Below are 19500 nucleotides of genomic sequence, written 5' to 3'. Positions count from 1 at the left end.
GAGAATAAACGAGGGATTGTCGAGGGGAAACATTCAGAGAATAGCTATTAATCGTGTATGTACATTTCAAATATACTGCATCTGAATTACATATAATGTAATATCATATAGATATATACAATGCAAACAATAGATTTATTTTTCCTATTACAAGAGAAGCCACAAGCCACAGTGAGTGAGTACACAGTGAGCACCTACATATATAAGCAAATGAAAAATTAACACCTGAATGTACATTTAACACTTGCAGCAGGCTACTGATTGCTTTTTTTTAAAAAGTTGGTTTTCATTTTAAATACACGTTTTCCGACCCTTGAAGTTCAGACCAGGTCATAGAACTCAAACCCTCAGCACATTAGGTTTTTTTTTTTTACAGAACACATTTTTCCCATGATGTTAAAATTGCAAAAAGTTGTAAAGTGTGTCTAGCAAGATAGCAGGTGAACCACCTTCTTCTCAAGGTAAGTGTGAAGCCTTATAAATTTACAGGTGAAATCAAAATGAAACCCTTGCCTCGGAGCTTTCGGCCACACTGAAACTAGTTTTAGCTTTTGTCCCCATCCTCGGTTTCCCTTCTTGGGGATTGCTCTTTTTTTTCCCCTCTTTCTGGCTGCATAAGTCATTCTTCAAATCCCCTGGAACGTTTTCCAGTGTGTAAAAGTTTGGATTCAGTCACTCGGTTCCCAAGGCAAGAATCCATTTCTTCAAATGACGCATTCCAGAAATGCACATATTTATACCTTCTACCTTTGCAGTTATATAATCTTAGAAACACAGTTTATAATATTCACATCTTTATAGATTTTTATTAATCATTTTTTAACCAAAAAAAAAACCCTGGCTGTACACTGATCAAGTTCTAATTTGTAATACTATATTTGTACTTTGTACAATGATAAAAGGTTCAGATTTACAAAATGTGATAGAAAATGTATGTATATCATATCTCTTCCATGGGATTCTGTGTCTCAGTGAGTCTTTGGAAGCTTTTTGCTGTTGAAAGACTTTTAAAGACTGATTTAAAGATTTAAAGACTGTTTAAAGAGAAAGAAGTGATGACAAAGAAATAGGTAATGCCTGAATCTGCCCTGATGTGCGTTATGATATTTTATCCAGTCTGATGTGTTCATGCTGAGGATGCCAGTTAGAAAAAAAATAAACCACCACACAGCAAGGTGCATGCACACACACACACACACACACAAATGAATGATGACCCCTGATCTCAACGTAATGACACACACATAGGTTTTGCATGTAAAAGTACAAAGCCTTTGAAGACGATTTAGAATACATACATAAAGGATTGGCAGTCCACTAAAAAACGCCCACTGTGCCTGCAAACTGGTTTAGCTGTGGATATTTCGACATCATTTCAATTCTTTAGCTTGTTCAGTCGAAACAGGCTGTTAACGTAAAAATTATAGTGATGGTAGCCCAGAGCTGGCAAAATAATATCAATAAATAAATAAAATCAGGAAGGCTGAAAAACACGCTCTTTAATGTGCAACAGAAGCACAATCCACAACTTTCAGGCCAGACACTCCGAAGAAGCAACAGGGATTTTAGGATAAAAGAGCAATTTGTTTATGTCATTCTGGATAAGGCACTTCAAATTGCTCTGTACAATCCGGCGATATAAACTTTCGGTCTCTGAATAAAATCTCACAGCATGCACAAGCTGCTGCGTCTTCGTATCTGCTTGGTTGCACAAGACTGTTGAGATTATTCTCAGCAACGGCCCCAAGAGTGAAGCCAGAGAAACCTCAAATTTAAAGTTGTCTCTGATAAACGTTGCGTGTCACATGTACTCCTTAAAAAAGGAATGTAGCCCTTTGACATAAGCCGTATGGACAGGAGCCCAGCTAGCTCTGACGGCACAACATGATATGATGACTATTACAATATAGAGAGAGAGACTATGTTTATTTTGGTCATGGACATCAAGATACGTATGTGAGCATAAATGCATTTGAAATCACTGATAAAAGCTAAAATGCTTGAAAACAGTGAGAAACTATGAATTGCGTTTGCACGGCATGAGAATGAGATGAAATAAAAGCACAGGAGCAACAGTAAACGGTGCCGTGTCACTCTGTTTACATACAGTGGCAGGTTTGGGACCGGGACACTAAAATTCTTGCAGGAAAACCTTTGGCTGACCTGCCGAGAATTACTGGGACTTCTCCAAACATGGTCCACCTGCAGTGTGATCCTCTAGCTTTGGATTTTGTCACTGAACAGACCCTACTGTCTCCGCCCTTTCTATGTCTCACTCAGCCCCTCTCGTAACCACGATTATCTGCTGTTTCACATGTACAAAGAACACCTTGGAGCCATCAGCTTGCTTTCTCCGTTATATGGATGACAGCTGTACTCTTTCACTGTCACTACGTGTTGCACTTTCTCTCTGTCATAAGGGTACATTCCTCACCTAACCCCCACACACTTTGACCATTTCCAGTCAAGCCCTAATACAAGAACATCTTTTAGTTCTCAAGTGTTTGACAACTTGGCAACAAGACCAGGATGAGTGAAATGGCTTAATGGCCCTAATGTTCAAATACACACATTTGTTTTGTTGGATGCATTTTGCCCTTTTCCCGCTCCAGGAGGTGATAAACTGCCATCGCTTTCCATCAAACACCTACGCAGCTGCTCAAGCTGAGACCCCTAGACCACCACTTGAGCTGTGAGCCACTTAGTCTCCTGCTGGTATCACTCAAACGACAGCTTAGCAAAGATTAATCAGTTATTCTGGAAGGCTCTTTACTCACTTCTAAGATGTGTGACAGATGTCAGACAGACATGGCTCCACTTATCATCGAAAAGGATGGCTGCTCTGATGGACGTCTGAGTTCCTGCTGGAGGTGTTTAGATAAATATGGACCAGTTGGGTTTATGTTTTTTTTTCCTTCTGTTGCTCAAACTTCAAAAGTAAAATTCTGAGGTGGTTTAATTTTTTTCCGTTTTATACTACTTTATATTTCTACTGAGAACTTTAAAAGAATGACAAAACATTTTGTGCCAATATTAAAAGATAAATACATATGAATGCACCACTAAGACACCATGACCTATATCAGAGCGTTATGGTTCAGGTGTCTTGGTGAAAAAGAAGAAGATTTAGAAGATGCAGAACAAATGGAAAGATGCTGTGGGAGCCCTTGATGCCATCTTTCATGGATGCTGAAAGAACTGTGAGGATTTTCTGGGCAAGGCAGGCAATCACTTCATCGAGAATAGAGGCAGTCAGCGGGTGTTCTGTCTACGATGCAGAGTCCAGCAAAATCACTGGATCCCAGACCTGCTGAGCAGCTGCAGGAACAGTTTGACTGTATGACACCTAAACAGTGCCATCAAGTCAATCTAACTTGTGAGGGTTGCTTCAAGGAGCATGGGGTGTAACACATTTCCAGATTAACTAGGCAAACTGGCCACTAGATTGTCAAATGCCTGCGAGAATGTGAAAATTGATGATTCTTTGATGAAAGGCAAATTATAATTTGAACTAAATATCATTATTTCTAACCTTCTAATGTCTCTGAAAGTCATTTGAATAGAAGTATCCATAAAAGACAGTAACTCCAAACTTTCACTACTCTCCTCTGCACTGTAATTTTGTGCTTTGACCTTCTTGTTTAATCTCTTCCCCCTTTCCCCACTTGATCGTGGCAGAATGCATACTGCTGCTTGAAGTCTCTCCTTTTGAAATGCAGTTCTTCTTCCCCAGCAAGCGTATGCTCATAGTGGATTATTAACTTTTTACCTTAAAGTATAAAGCACCTTGAAATATGGTGAATCTGCAATATATATATGGACTGATTTGAAATGAACAGAGCATAAATCAGTGGTGTAGTAGCTGGAAGTAAGGTGATACATTGAGAAAAATGAAAAATACAATGAAATAATATATGATAATGACTATATAAATATATATTTATATGTACATTACATTCATGGCCTTAAAAGAGTAAGAGACTATAACAGGATCAGGGTTGAGTGGAGCACTAAGTGGGGCATGGGCTTGTAGCAAGCTGAGCGTATAATGGGCAATCTTTAATCTCAAATGTAGGTGTTCCACATCGTCCCATAATCTGATCAGCCTCATGGTGAGTTTTCATTATAGGATCTGTCCCAGATTTCTCTTTAAGGAGACAGCCTTGAGTAGCTATTTGGTGCAGGCGTAATTCTTTACAAAAAAAGCCCCCCTACCAGCCAATGTGGCAACCTCCTCGTGGCAATTTCTCCTGCGTATTAATCAGATCAACTGGTGAGCGCACATTACTATAAATGAGGATCTTGAGGCTTAAGTGATGGATGACATGTATGAGCACACAGAACATGTTGTGCTGGAATAAGATATTTTTCTCCATTTTTCATTTCATTAACACAAGTGTACGTGTGTGTATATGAGTGTGTGTGTTTATAATAATTGAACAGTAGTAAAATAAAAAAGGTCACAAAACACAAAAGATGTAAATAGCCCTTTTTAAAAAAAGAAAAATCACGAGTCTATGACCTGTGATCAGAAGTAAACTCCACTCATGGAGTGCACAGACAAACTCCGCATGTATACACCCACACACAAGTGTACCCCACACACACACCTAGGTCTTCACAATCGCAATCATCATCAGTACAGTACAGAGCACGCTGTGACATCAATCCACTAATCAGCATGATCAGATGACGTCTCCCACTCATGTGCACACACAAAGTGCCTTCCCACAGACGGTAATAAAAAACAGCTCTGAGCTCCAACCACCTGTTTCACTCACTGAGAAGGACGTTTCATTTCAGCGGCGAATATCTTGACAGCAAAAACACATTTCTTCATAGCTGTCATGAGCGACAAAAGAGCGACTGAACAAGCTATGCCACATTTTTAATTTATTTTTTATAGCTATTTATAGCTACTGCAGTTGGGTCTGTTTGTTTGCCTTTCAGCTACAGCCTTTTAGTTATCCCTTGTAATGGTATATGACAGACTACTCTTTGAGACTACTCTTTGGCTGTGTGCAGTGACTTCCTCACACTGACAGCAAGACAAAAATCACTGCCCCGAGACAAAAACAAACAGGTAGTATCATACATATACCTTCAGAAAACATCACGTTGTTCTGTACATCCAGTCCGATCCATTTTCTACCTCTTATCTGGATCCAGGATGAATGGCAGTCAACTCAAAATTGTGCAGATCTTGCTCGCCTTGGTGATTACCTTGAACCTTTCTGGGGGTCTGCAGGGCATTCCCAAACCAGCTCAAGTGATTTCTTTCAATTTGAAGAAGCAAGCGCTCTACTTGAAGCTCTTCCTCCTTGTTGCAGTTTGCATTTACATTTTTGTGCAGATTAAATGACAGAGCATGTTAATCAGCAATTTCCCCCTTGTTTCCATTATTTATGCTACACTAAGCTACAGCAACTGTCTCCTGGTCCCATTTTCATCTCAACAAACATGAGTGCTAATAGTCTTCCCATCCATCACTGAAGTGAATGAGCATATTTACATCCTCAATGGGGATCCATCCTCAATTAGCAGAATAATGGATTTATCTGACTGGTTCAAATTAAGTTTTGCTGTTGAGTATTTTCAATCTTTATCAGCTGCTTCAGTGGATTTTAAATGCTTTTTTTTTTTTAAATGTACAATTTTTATTCTTAAAAAGAACAAAAAAACTTTGCCAAACTATCTTATAAGCTCAACATTATTTCTGACTGGGATCTGTTCCTGCCAGTGTGCAAACTTGCCAAGAGCAACTTTAACATTAAAAGTCTTATGTAAGTATCATGTATTAATGGCAACTCATTTCCACAGGGGCTCATTGTTAAATAGGAACTCTTTGAGTCCTTATGTGAGTGATTGGAGGTGTCATGATGATGATCACAGAAAGAAGGCAGGCAGAGGGCCACAAGTGTGCACACAAATGCAGAGCCAGCACGCACCTACTTCTGCACTCACACACATAATTACATAGTGATATTTACAGTTATCTACAGGTATCTTTTCTGAACTTCAAACTTCTGATGTTTGTAAATTCAGTCAGCCCTATTTTCCCATTTTGAAGATTTCTTGTGTTTTCTTATAGCACAGATATTCCTCTGCTCTTTACCTTTGTTCATTTTTCATCGGATCAGTTCCTTTTCCCTGCTTTACACCCCCCGACCCCCTTTCTTTTTTAAGCATTCAGTAACCCTTTTTTGTTTACCTCACAACCTTTCTTATCTACACTGTTTCTGCAAAACATATCTCAATGCAACTGGCTTCAGTTGAATTTGTGTAAAGTGCTACAACCGGTTATTGAGAGAATTTGGAAAACTAATGACTGAATGATGCAAACGTACCCTTGCAGTCTTTATGATGCTTACAAACCTCTTTCATATGCACAGATACACATGTTCATGGATGACACACACAAACACACAATCATAGACACATGACTCATCCATCTGTGGTTCCTCCCAAGCGATCTGTGTTTATCTGGCTGACCTAATATTCTTATATTGGCAGAGAAGAAGATGTTTGAATGTCTTTTTAAATGTGACATTGCACAGGGCGTAGCAGGCCGGATTAATGGTGCTGTTGATATAGCATAGCCAGTAACCAATAGTCCATACTGTGTTGGGGATACAGCTAGAGCAAAACGTGTTAATAAGCACCATCACGTTGTAAGGAGTCCAAGTGGCAACAAACGCTACCAGGATGGCCATTATGGTGCGGGTAACTTTTTTCTCCCGTGATGGCGCTGCTTTCTTCTTCTTGTTTGGAGGTTGCTTAGTCATCTTCACAATCTTCCGAGCCACATGGTTCTGCCGCTCTGAGGTTGGGACAATCTCAACAGTGGCATTAGATGGTGTGTAGCAGTCACCTTTGGGTGATTTAGTCTTGATCTTAATGCATGTCAGCTTGGAGCCCCCTGCTTTGGCTCGCTGACGTGTGATTGGCTGGTTTGTCTCGAGACTGGAGTTGGCTGTGGATGGTGCTGGTTCCTCATCCTTCTGGTTGGAAGCAACCACACTGCCAGATGTTGAGTCATTGGAGCTTTCCTTCTCCTCTCCAGGAGTACAGTTCTCCCTTGCTGCATCATCACCTTCAGTTTCTCCCTCAGCAGTGGTTGAGGAAGGCCCTTTGCCATTCTGGAGTTTTCCATCATGCTGGTTTGCCCCATCAGCAGCATTCTGGCTTTGCGAATGCCCCGCATCTTCCCCTGGTACGTTGTTGTTGTTAGATTTTGGAGTGTTGTTTCTTCTCTGGCCTGGTGAGATAGATTCAGGGTTTACTCCTGATGGCTTCCGGTTGTCCTTCTTCACACGGCTCTTGCTTGCTCTGGAGATCTGCCAGTAGAGCTGAATCATGATGATGACAGGTAGGTAAAAGGCGGCAATGGCTGTGCCAAAAGTAACGGCAGCATTGGAAAAGAACTGGATATAGCACTCCTTCTCAGGCACTGTCCGCCCACCAACAATGAACTGCCAGAAGAGAATAGCAGGCGCCCATAGGATGAAAGACAGGACCCAGGCAGCCGCAATCATCATTCCTGCCATTTTGGTGGTCCTTTTGACAGGGTAGGTGAGGGGCTTGGTGACACAGAAGTATCTATCAAAGCTTATGATGAGAAGATTCATGACAGATGCATTGCTGACAACATAGTCCAATGCTAACCACAAGTCACACACCACTGGCCCCAGGGGCCAGTAGCCAATCACTATGTAGACTGTGTATAGGTTCATCGAGCACAGTCCAATAATGAGATCAGCACATGCAAGGCTGAATAAAAAGTAGTTGTTGACAGTTTGTAAGTTCCTATTAACTTTGATGGAAAGCATGACTAGGATATTTCCAATAACTGTAACCAAACTGAGGGAACCAGCCACCAACACGATGAACACCACCTCCACAGTCTTGTAGGCGCTTTCGCTCTCTTCCACAACTTCTGTGTCATTGCCTTCAGAGGCATTCCAATATGTGAAATTGAATGCATCCATGGCATTTGGTCTTTTGTTGCCACCTCCTACTCAGATGGAACCTACAAGAGAACAAAAGAGAGAAGATTTGTAATAAGGTGCAAAGGATGACGGTGATAGCTTCAGCATTTTAGTTAGCTAAAGACTATTTTAAATGCATATACATTGTATGCACCTATTTTTTCTTTTCAACTGTGAAAGCTGAGAAGCCCAGAATAACTTATTTTTAACTTAACTTAGCAAGCCAAGTATTTTCTCACATATAGTCAAGGTACCTAATCCAAAATACATTAATATGTGCTGATTGGCACTAAATTAAAATTAAAACAGCAAATGACAGCAGCACTTATCATCACACTTGATAAATATACTTTCAGAATGCTACAAAAGATGCGATGCCATCTTCCAACCTGTAAATGTACAAGTAGAGCAGATGATAATCGAGATTCATTACAAAAATGTGAAAATATGTTTCTCTAAACCATCAGTATGGGCAATATGACCCTTTCTGTTTCAAACTAGCTTTTAGCCCTCCTAAAAGCAATTCATCAGATAACAGTGACAATTTTGGCCACACACCAATTAGCTTGATAATTGGAAGCACAGGTATCAGGCACTTATATTTTTCATAATCACTGCATGAATAACATCTACCCATTAGACACCTGCCTCATTATAGAGAAAAAAACAAAAGGGCCCTGAGAGGCAAAAACCTAATGCACATCAGTGATTGATGAATAATAAGATATGTAAAAATAAATCGAGGTAGGATATGAAATGAGGATATCATGATGACAGATCGCCCTGTGCCAGACTGGTGACCTGTCCAGGATGTGCCCTGCCTTTCCCCCTGTGATAGTTCAAAACACGCTCCAACTCCATGACTTTAGTGAATTAGTGGAAAGAAGAAGATGGCTGGATGGACAGATGGATGACGACATGGTCATGGTGATAAAAATGTTCACATATAGCACTTTTTATTTAATAAGTAAATCATTTTAATGCACATATAAACAAAGGATAAATAACTTTCATAAATGATTCATTTTAAACAAATGTCTAACACAGCATAATTTTACTTCAGTCAAGAGTCAAACTCACTCTGAAACCCCTTTATGTCAACTGATCTCAGTGCCTGCTGGCTTCAGTGTATATCTAACCTTATCACACCTTTGAACATCCCAGTGGTAAAATAGAACATGCTATGTAGCCCACATAGAGTTTAGCTCATCTTTGCTGCTGCTTCTGCAAGCTGCTTTGCAACCCACTTTCACCTCAGCTCTTTCTCTTTATACAATTTCTCACTTAATGTCATGTCTGTTGTCACTGATACTTGTTCTATTTTATCTTTGGGATCTTTGTGTATGTGCATGTCAGAGGGAGGGGAGGCCTCAGGACAAAGCCATACCTCTAAATCTTAATTGCTGCAGATGATTAAAAGCCATTTTCTTGCCACTGTTGTGGTCCAAACTGGACTGAATTTGGTTAAACATGCAACAACATACCTGTAATGTTTTCTTTGCTATTTTTTTAAACCATGTACATATAAAAACATATTTATTTATTAATCCCTAGTGATTAAAGCTTACTAGGTGTTAACACTTTGATGGATACACTTTCAGACTAATACCGTAATGCCTAATGACTAGTTTGGGGCTTGAATTACTGTCCTTTCATGTCTTCTTCATGTGTTTCTAAACCCATATATTAGCTATTGATGATTGTTTTAAAATTACTATTCCTTTAAACCAAGGCAGCGTTACTGCATACATTCTTAAACAGAGCGAGGAACTGTGTGATTATACACTACACACATCATGTTACCAAGAGTTCAATGAAAACTTTAAAAGGAATTATTGACAAAATTTGAGCTAGCATTTTAACTTCAAAGGCATTTCCAACTTGCATTTAAAAATTCTTTTCATACAGCACTTTAAACTTCTTTGGATTCCCAAGTGACCCACTAGTTCTCCCTTTTAATCTTAAACACTCATCAGTGTTGTAGACCTTGCTTTGATTTTAAAAGCACTGCTCAGTTCTGCGCATACTGTACTAGAGTCTTTTGAAATTATGAGTGATGTGTCTTAAGGTGGGTCAAAATTCTTTGAGTCATTTCAGTTGTTTTTTTGCAGATTTTATGGCACTTGGTGACCTGTTTAGTGTTTTTACGCAAACACCTTAACGTACTCAAACTTTGTTCAGCCTCTGAACTGAAGGTTCAGATATTAGCAGTACTCTTTTGCTGTTATTTAAAAACCAACCTTGATGTTACCCAATACATTTCTTGACATTGCAGTAAATATAAATCAAAGCATATTTGACTAAAAAACTGCTAGATACCTTGAATTTAATTACACAAGACAGAAAATCAAACTGTTTGTTCTTCGGGGATAAATGCCAAATCTGAAAAGTGTAGACAAACTGGAAAATCTGTCTCACTCATTTGTTTAAGAACACACACCTGCAATCCTCTATAATATAAAGTAGTGTAGTACTCTTCTACATTTCCTGTCGTTCAGCTTTCTTCAGTTTACATTTAAGCAGTCTTTACATCCAAGTTTTTTGCTTGAATAAAGTTTAAAGTTTAATGTAACAAAAGGTTAGTGACCAATCCGATCTATCACAATGTCACCCTTAACATTTCTCTGTGACGCTTCTCCAGCTTGAAAGCTGTCTTGTTCAAGACTTTGCCATTTTGGTCTAAGGTCTTTAACCGTTGAGCCCAGTGAGTAACTAGTGAACATTCACTTATCTGCTGTGCCAGAAATCCCTAATCATTGCATTAGGCATGGAGCTAAGCTTGTCTAATCCGCATAAAATGTTTAAGTCCACCGATTTACATTCAAAAACACTAACAATACAAATGGGACACACTTGTGACTTGCTTCAGCCAAGTGGATTAGAGAAGTAAAGTGGATCAGTATAGATGGTCATAGCACTGTTGAGACAGTTAACTCCCCTAGCTGCTCTTTGTCCACCTCTAGCTGCCATAAGCTATGTCCCCCACCTGAAATCTCTTCCACAACAGGGCGAAAGCTGGGCCCCTGCTAGAGTCAACTAAAAATGCACAAATCCTTTTTAAGCTCAATGTGGGCAGCCATGGTTTTCCAAAAGCAGACTTAGGGGCCCAGACTTGGTTTAAAAGCTTCACTTTATTCACAGGAAGCCATTAGACACCCCTTCCAAGGAAACCCATTTATTTACTTTAGCTTTACTGTTGTGCTTTTAGCTGAAAACCTCATTAAACATCTTTATCTTAGCTCCTTAAGAAGAATTGAGGAACATTAATAAACCATTACTGAACAGAAGCAAGATGCTTTTGCTGTAGTGTGACTGGTAGACATACTGGCACTGCAGCCTGCTGAGCAGCAGTTCAATTGCCGTCACCTGGGGAGAACAGCAGTGGCACTCTTAGCATAGCTATCAATCATGGAGCTTACCTGCAACTCTCAGTACTACAGTAGTCAGGTACCACTGCATCTGACAGAGCCCAATCAGAGCATGAGTGACACCTCCATTATTATCAAGACAGATGAATATTCAGATATTTTTCACTTATTCTGTAAAGTTTTTTAAAGGATTAACATAATCAGTCACAGATGATGTAATAAGAAATAAGTTTGCTGTTTGTTGTAATTTGTGAACTTGTGCTCTGCAACTCAAAGAATTAAATGTGTGTCAGTGCAGTAATCCTAAATTTGCCATTTTTGTTTAAAGTGTTTTTATAAAAAAAGGTGACAAATCAGTTGCTACCATGGGAAGACATGACTAAATGAGCTTCAGTATTGTTCTGTGTTCAGATGCTGGTATTCCTAGAGCTGGCTCACTAGAGCTGAAAATTGCGTATGCCCTCTGGGAAACAGAGAGGGCCAACCTCACTCTTCCACGTCTTATGTCCTCACTCTGTCTCTTCTGGTGGACTCCAGGCTAGTCAGATATAACAAAAAAAACCCAAACTGAAGCCAGAAACACTTGGTGCATTTAACCCTAAGTTAAAGTTTCTCATTTAAAATAAATCAGAAAATAAATAATCACTTACACGATGGTTTTGCCAGAGACAGACAACAAATGTGAGCTTTCTGTTCACATGGCTTCAACCAAAAATATATAAAAGATTGCTTCCAAATGTCCCACCATTGTAGCTGAACTTAAACTGATGCATTTGACTGCTCCTAGCGTCCAGATTTCCAGCCCCCATCTCTGAGCACTGATCCCAAGCAAATCCCAGGGCACTTGCACCCTGCTTTCTGTGATTATATGCAATTTCATTGCAGGCCCTCTCCATGGGAGCGTGCAAGGTTAGGCCTTCGTTTACTTGCTGTTTGCACAGAAGCATGACTGGAATGTAAAAACCCTGCATTGCTACAGTCCAGCTCATCCACAGGGGTACAGATTTATTTAGCCCTATTGTCAGGGGTTATACAGTTTACTGAAAAAGCCATTTTTCAAAAAGAAAAATCACTGCTTTTTTTGCTCATCTAAGCTCAAGGATTCTTTATTGTGGGCAAAATGAGCAGATGCCTTAAAAAAAAAGAAACAAAAAACAAAGAGAAGTGTTATAAATACAGCTTTAATAATAGGCAATATGTGAGCAGGTTAAACTGGCTCTTATCTCTTTGGAATCAGATTTGAGGTTAAGCTAAGCAGGTTTAGTTGGGATTAAACATTTTTGTTTTTTGCCTGTTTGTAAACTAATCTTCAGCTGAGTTGTGATTCAGACAGGGATACTGACAAAGACGGGAGATACACAGAGACACAGAAATGCATACAAATATTTTTTGAGGAAAAAAAAGTCCAGCAGGAAATGAAAACTGTTCTGATAACCATCAAAACAACACAGCATCCCAGTGTTCTGATGAGACATGGCTACCAAACGATCCAAATCTTGAGCTGGAGTGTAATTACAAATTTGCATTCATTTCCTCGGGCCCTTTCGACTGTCTCAGGGGTATCAGACTGAGTTATAGATCTTGACAGATGCCTGTAGAGATTCAGAGTAAATATTTATACTGTGAATGATCAAAGCTATTTGCTAATCCATTTTCTGTGATTTATTGGATATTGGATCTCTGTGGTACTTCTAAACAAAGTAGGCAAGGTACTGTCCTTGTCTCACAAACCTGAGCTAGGTCTGGGTAATCCTGATAGGTAACACCATGGCAAAATCTTCCTGGATGTTGTCATGGAAAGAGACCCAGCAGATTTCTCAACAGAAAGCACCCTGTCAAAACAACTCACTATTTTCAAAAGAACAGTGGTTATACTTAACGGGTGAGTGCAGGCAAACTCTTTGGCTCCTTTCCAGTGTTATTCTTGAAGTCTCTACCCAGATGTCATGACCATGGCTAATGGATGGCATCACCCGCGAAACTGAGAGACAAACTTTCTTCTGACCAACACAAATTCAGTACAATACCTGTATCTGCTTGTCAGACTCAGGCTCTGCTTTAAGCCGTGTCCACTCTGGAAGTGATATGTTCATTGTGTACTGCTTTGTCACTGATGGTTGGGTGCTAGTAGCCATTCCAGGCTCTAGTCCAACACTTTGTTTCATGGAAACATCATTGGAAATATACTATTTAGGGCATAAATAGAGTTCTTCAACTCTTAACCATTTTTTTTTGCAATTTTTTCATTTCCTCTTGAAGGATATTCCAAAGCTCTCTGTTGCTGTTGGCTGCCTGTCAATGTGATCCCACACTCCTTCAATAAAGTTAAGGTCTGGGTTGCAGGAAGGCCAGTTCATGATTGATGGCGTTCCACTGTGTGATTGTGTGTTTTTCTCTCAGGTATGCTTTTACTGCCGTTGGCAGTGTGTTTGGGATCATTGTCATGCTGAAAATGAAGCCACTGCCAATCAGATGCTTTCCAGATGGTACTGCATGATGGCTCTAAAAGTGACGCTACTTTTCTGCATTCATAATAACATTGATTTAGACAAGAACCCCAACGTCACTGGCTGAAATGCAGCCCCAAACTATAACAGATGCTCCACCATGTTTGACAGCTTTTGTCCTCCACTTGTCTGGTTTTCTCAATTATTTTAAGGACACACTACATGCCATTTCATACAATGGCAAGATTTGAGAATGCCAAATAGAATTTGTTAACTTTGGTATTTCTCATAGATTCAACTAAAAAAACTAAAAAAAATGTGTTTTTACAACAGGCTACTAGAATTTAAGTAAGTGCTTAAAGATACAGTTGTAAGCTTTTGTAAGAATGAGTCTTTACTGTTGCTGTGGTCTGATATGTGTAGACTGATACCTTTGATACCTTGTCCTTTCTCTGCTTAAATGAGTCATAGGTCAGTGTTAAGTGGCTTAGATAGAAAAAAGTCCAAAAACTTCAGAGTACAACAAAAATCTTTGAAACACCTTTAAAAAGCCTGGAGAACTATTATTCAAGGCCATTTTAATAAACCACTGCCTCCTTGGAAGCAAAATACAAATAAAAGAGTGCTGGCTCAAGACTTTTGCACAGTACTATGTTTACTACCCAGTCATGTCAATCAGCGGTGTCCTGCACTGTCATTCAAAGTCGCTTTAATCTCTGAAAATGAACAAAGCTGACCTTAGAATGTGCCCATTTCATGTCACCAGCAGTTTCACGGGTCTCTGCTTGAATATCACTGACTTTCTGTGGTCTCTGGACATCACATTGCTGCTACTCACTTCCTGTGTGACTGAAGCTTCACACTTAGGCTTTGAAAGGAAATACTGGGCATTACAGTATCTCAGAGAGTGGGGAGATAATTGAGCTACATTAGTGGATAACTTGGTGCTTATTTTTATATAGTCCCATTTGGCAGACACGCAAGCTGTACTCAGCTGCATAAAATTTAAATGATAGAGTTGTGCAATGCATTAAAACAGAAACAGAACTTGAAAAAGGCATTTAAACCCAGACTGCATTTTCAGCTATGTAAACCTGGCCAGTTACTGTAATATGTTGTAAATGCCAGATTCTTGTTTTTTTTGTAAAGATAGTGTTTACATCTATCAATTACAATCACAAAAAGCAACAATGAGATCCAGAACCCACCCCCTGTGGTGCCAATAGCACATGCACTAAGTCCTGTGTTATAGAGGATTTATGTAAGTGTCTTATGATTACCTCAATACTTGGCTGGTGTCTCCCATCTTGGGCAGCTCTGAAGAAGTCTACATTAATGATATTGTTTTCAGAGCATGTGATATGTGAAAATGCATTAGGGGATTTCCCAGTTTCCCTATTCTGTGTAAGGTTAATCTCTACAATGAAAGATAAAAGGGGGGATCTTAGAATCCCTCGCCATCTTGATCTTCACCAGAGATCATAAGATCCTTTTGAAGCTAAACATCACAACTTCCAGGGTCATAGCAGCATGTAGCCTCTTTAACGTGATAAGATTATGATTCACTAATGGGAGTATTAAATCTTTATAAAAAATGGTAGTGGCTTCTTATTAAAAGTTAGACAATAGCATTCTGCATGAGAGGATGTAATTACTGGGACAACCTCTCTTTTGCAGGTGTGACACAGCCTCTCAAACCCAGACCTCTCTAGCAGTGCTTGTGTTAAGTGGACACGAAGCAAGGGGTACTAATGGAGGGTTAACAAGCAGGAAATGACATTCAAGCAGGTGGAAAAACAAGCTGTAATAATCTGCAAACAGTCAACTACTCACAAATTCCCTGTGGAACCTGTAGGTGGCCATGTGTCACTGTGCACAAAGTGCTGGGAACGAGTTCAGAATGTACACAGGAGAATTTACTTGTCTTTCAATGCACATATTAGGAGAGCAGGAATACAGACATTGGTCACACTCCTCCCTGTCTTCTGTTTTACGGTCATCCAAGTTTAAATCAAGTGGCTGCTGCACTCCTGTTTGATGTGTCCTGATGAATTGTCGCGAGGCTTGACAGCGAAAGGCTCACAATTATTTTACTGTGACCTTTTGATGTGCACTTCATATAAATTATGTTCATACTGATTTAGTGCAAATTATCTTCAGCACTGCGGGAATGTCATTTTAAGGTGTCCTTTATTCTGCTACCCTCTGCCTCTTCGGTGAATGCTCAAGAGATCTGTCCATAGATATTCCAGCTACATTGCTATAGCAGCCTCAACGCCATCTGTGAAAAATGACAGCGTCATGTTTGACCTCTGCTGTTGTGTTTGGAAGTAACCTGACACGTTAAAGCCAAAATAAGAAGATCAACACATTTTGAAGCATGTTTTAGGCTTCTCCTGCGTGTATATTAAACCAGCCTCGAAGAACCGAGTGAACTTATTTTGAACAAATACAGGTCAATGGAAAGAGCTTTTACAGTTCTCGCTGCACATGACAGTTTCAAAGCCGTCCTGTCTGGAAAATATCACAAGCCTTCTGGGATTCAAAAACACTGGAGCTCAGCCAGTAATGAACGAACAATGTCCTCAAGCAAGCTAGGAAGGTAAGGGGGATGAGTCAATTTTCCTCCTGTCATACAAAAGAGACCCTGCAACAGCTACGACTTGATAAACACCGTCACGCTACCTACTCAAACGCTCGCTATCTTGCCTCTCGCTTCACATTAAACATTTTATTTCATACAAATAATTCACCCTCGACTGAAAAACCCCGCACCATGTATCCTCTGCTGATTTGGTTTTAATTAGCAGATTTCCATATTTCTAATCATAATTGCTTCTCAAGAGTAGAGCTGTGAGCTTCTACCCCACCTAGTACAATTTCATTAGTCTGATTCTCAGTGGGGAATTTTAGGGACTTATTTTAGTGTAAGTAACATCAGATGTGTTTCCAATGTCAGCACAAATATCCTCTCTTATCCCCACCTAAAAATACCATCATCATTATCTTTCCTAAAAAATCCAGGGCAGGCGGAAAAACAAAAAACAAAAAAGAAAAACGGGGCTTGTAAGACATTACCTCTTTTGCTTTTTCCTTTTGGAAATTGTCCCAGGTGTTAGCTAATACATGACAAACATTTTTTTACCCGGCACCAAGGACATTTGCAGCAGCTCTCAAACAAGCTATAATCAACAGACAAACATATTAACCAACATCTGGCAGGCGAGCCATTTCTCTGGTGAGATGCTTCACAACACTGGCAGCCCACAACAGCCTGCGTGTTTGTGTGAGGCCAAAGCCATGGAAATAATAATGCAATAATGTAAAGAATAATGTACAATGATCACAATAGACATTATTCTTTCCACACTGTGCACGCAGAAATCCTTTGAGTTTGAAAAAGTGTATTGACATTGCCATAGCTTCTCCCATAAAGAATATGCCCACTTTTCATTATCTAATCTGTGCCTCATGTGGGCAAAAATAGCACATCAATGAATGTTCTTGCACAATACAGTGCATTCCTTTTACCACGGCTCCTCTCATGCAGACCTGCTGCAGCTGAAGCTATGACTCAGATTCAGATGTGATCCTAAGGAAAAGGAGCCACTGCTAAGCTTTGCTTAGGTAGGAGCACTGTCATGTATTTTATAAGTGGCAATGCTGTTTCTTTTCTTATTGTCGCTATTAGCTAAGAACATCTTCAGAGTTTGGTTTTTCCCATAAGGATGACAGAAGCAACATAGAAAAGCCTGTGTCCATTCTTAGATCGCCTCTGGGACCCCCCAACCCCCGTCACTGACTCTTCATAGAATGCATGATAATGAACCGACCTGCTACTGTCTCCTGGTAGTTTCTGGCTCATTACCGAGTTCACATAGAGCACGGACATGGATGCAATAATCATCTCACGCAGGTGAAGCACCGGGCCTTCTTTTCACAGGCATTGTTCAATTAAATCCTGCTCATGGGTGCCAGCATTGAAAAGGCAAATAGTGCCACATTTCCTATTATTGTAATTTTAAGGAATGGATTGGGTAGGTGTTGCAGACATAATTCAATTTTTATCTACTGAAGAGCTTGAGCTTGCACGACTATGAAGAATAAAAATAAAATATAAGACAGTGTCTGCTGTAAACAAATGGAAAGGTCACCTCCTATTAACTTGGTGCAATGTTGCCTCTGAATAATGAGACTGCGTTACGCAACTAAGCTCTCAGACTTTGTATGGTGAGTACTTCTGATTGTTCCGTGGGGGTCAGCGTAGACTGACTTTAGACTTGACATTTTAATTCAGGCCAATGAGCAATTATAGCTAACTCTTTGACTGAAGTAAGCTGAGCTGGAAGAACACGAACCTGTTAATGTCAGTTTCCAAGTGTCACTCTCAAAAGGTTTGACTGTTCCTCAAAGGGTGTCAAGCACATAAGGTTTTATTGAGCCACTGAGAACAAATTCAAGAGAAGCTGTGTGATATTAAAAAGACTCAGGCTGTAGTATTAGAGAAGATGACATTACAGTTTTTCCCTATTAAATAGAAAAAGTTAACATGCCTGAGTCAGAAAAATGAAGCCACTGAAGAAGCGAATCATTCTGTTTGAAAGCCACCATAGTTGGTTGGCTGCACAAAAACCTCTGATCCTATGGAGGTGTATGGCAAAACTGCTCTCTGACTTTGCCTCTGTAAACACTTTGCTGCTGAGTTTGTGGGCTCAGTCAGTCATTTAAGTTCACGATGAATAAAAAAATAAGCCTTTTTTGTAAATTTTGATCATACTGTGTTTCAAAATGGAGAATTATCTCTGGTATGAAAACACACACTTGTCGTCTAACAATTTATGATTGACACAAAAACTTAAAAATCTGTCAAAATAAATTGGACTTCTCTGAGAAGTTAAATATTGATCAAGTATAACAGTCATTCATTTTAATTTGGCATCTTAATCAACCAATAATAATGGTTTTTTGGGGGGGGGGTTCAGCTTAATTTGTAAAACACTAAATTTGAAAATTTATGAATAACAACACTAATTATGTTTTATTATTGTTTTAGCCTTGGAAATATCATTTCAATTAAAGAGCTTGTGCATACTCCTTGTGCACACTGTTATGGAAACCAAAAGAAGAATAGAAAAAGAGAGGGCAAACCCAGCAAGGGAGCTCACTCTCTGGGCACTATTGTATGTTTAAGGGAATGCTACTGTGCTTTTTATATTTTGTTATTTGCCCTCTTGAAACCCATTTTAATATACTTAATATACGTACATCATTCTGAGCAGAAATATTTTGTATCAATTTTTATATATGTGGATATAATACATGTATAGCATCTATTTTATTATATAGTAAAAAAAAATATGCTTATTCAAGAAACTTGTACTTGTATTCAAATTGTTATGTATTTAAACATTTATAATCTGTTACTAATAAGTCATAATAAAATAATAGGAGGTTAAAGGTAAAAGTTGACGTGATATTTTAAATCCTTTCACTGTACTTTTGATATGTTGAGAATACACAGTACATGTGTAAAACGTATTGTCGATTTTCAACCAATAAATCATTAAGTTGACGTTGAAAGCCGTGGTGGATGTAAGCCAGGTTTTAATAAATTGCCAGTAGTACCAGAATTCATTCAAAGCTTTTGACGATATCGTGTCTAAAAACCAAATGCGACACACCCATGCATAAATGCAT

General features: G+C 39.3%; 1 protein-coding gene across 1 annotated transcript in view; it reads right to left on the bottom strand.

Annotated features, from left to right (window-relative positions):
* Positions 1-360: 360 nt before the first annotated feature.
* Positions 361-19500, bottom strand: part of chrm2a (cholinergic receptor, muscarinic 2a) — an 86006-nt gene continuing 66866 nt past the window's right edge. Inside the window, exon 3 of the mRNA XM_031737512.2 lies at positions 361-8029. Coding sequence (XP_031593372.1) covers positions 6480-7988 — 1509 coding nt within the window. The 5' untranslated portion in view covers positions 7989-8029 and the 3' untranslated portion in view covers positions 361-6479. The remainder of the gene's footprint in view (positions 8030-19500) is intronic.

The sequence above is a fragment of the Oreochromis aureus genome, linkage group 17 (assembly GCF_013358895.1).
Source record: "Oreochromis aureus strain Israel breed Guangdong linkage group 17, ZZ_aureus, whole genome shotgun sequence".
Lineage (NCBI taxonomy): Eukaryota > Metazoa > Chordata > Actinopteri > Cichliformes > Cichlidae > Oreochromis > Oreochromis aureus.
The sequence above is the reverse complement of the archived record's forward strand: the minus strand, read 5'-3'. Positions and strand labels throughout refer to the sequence as shown.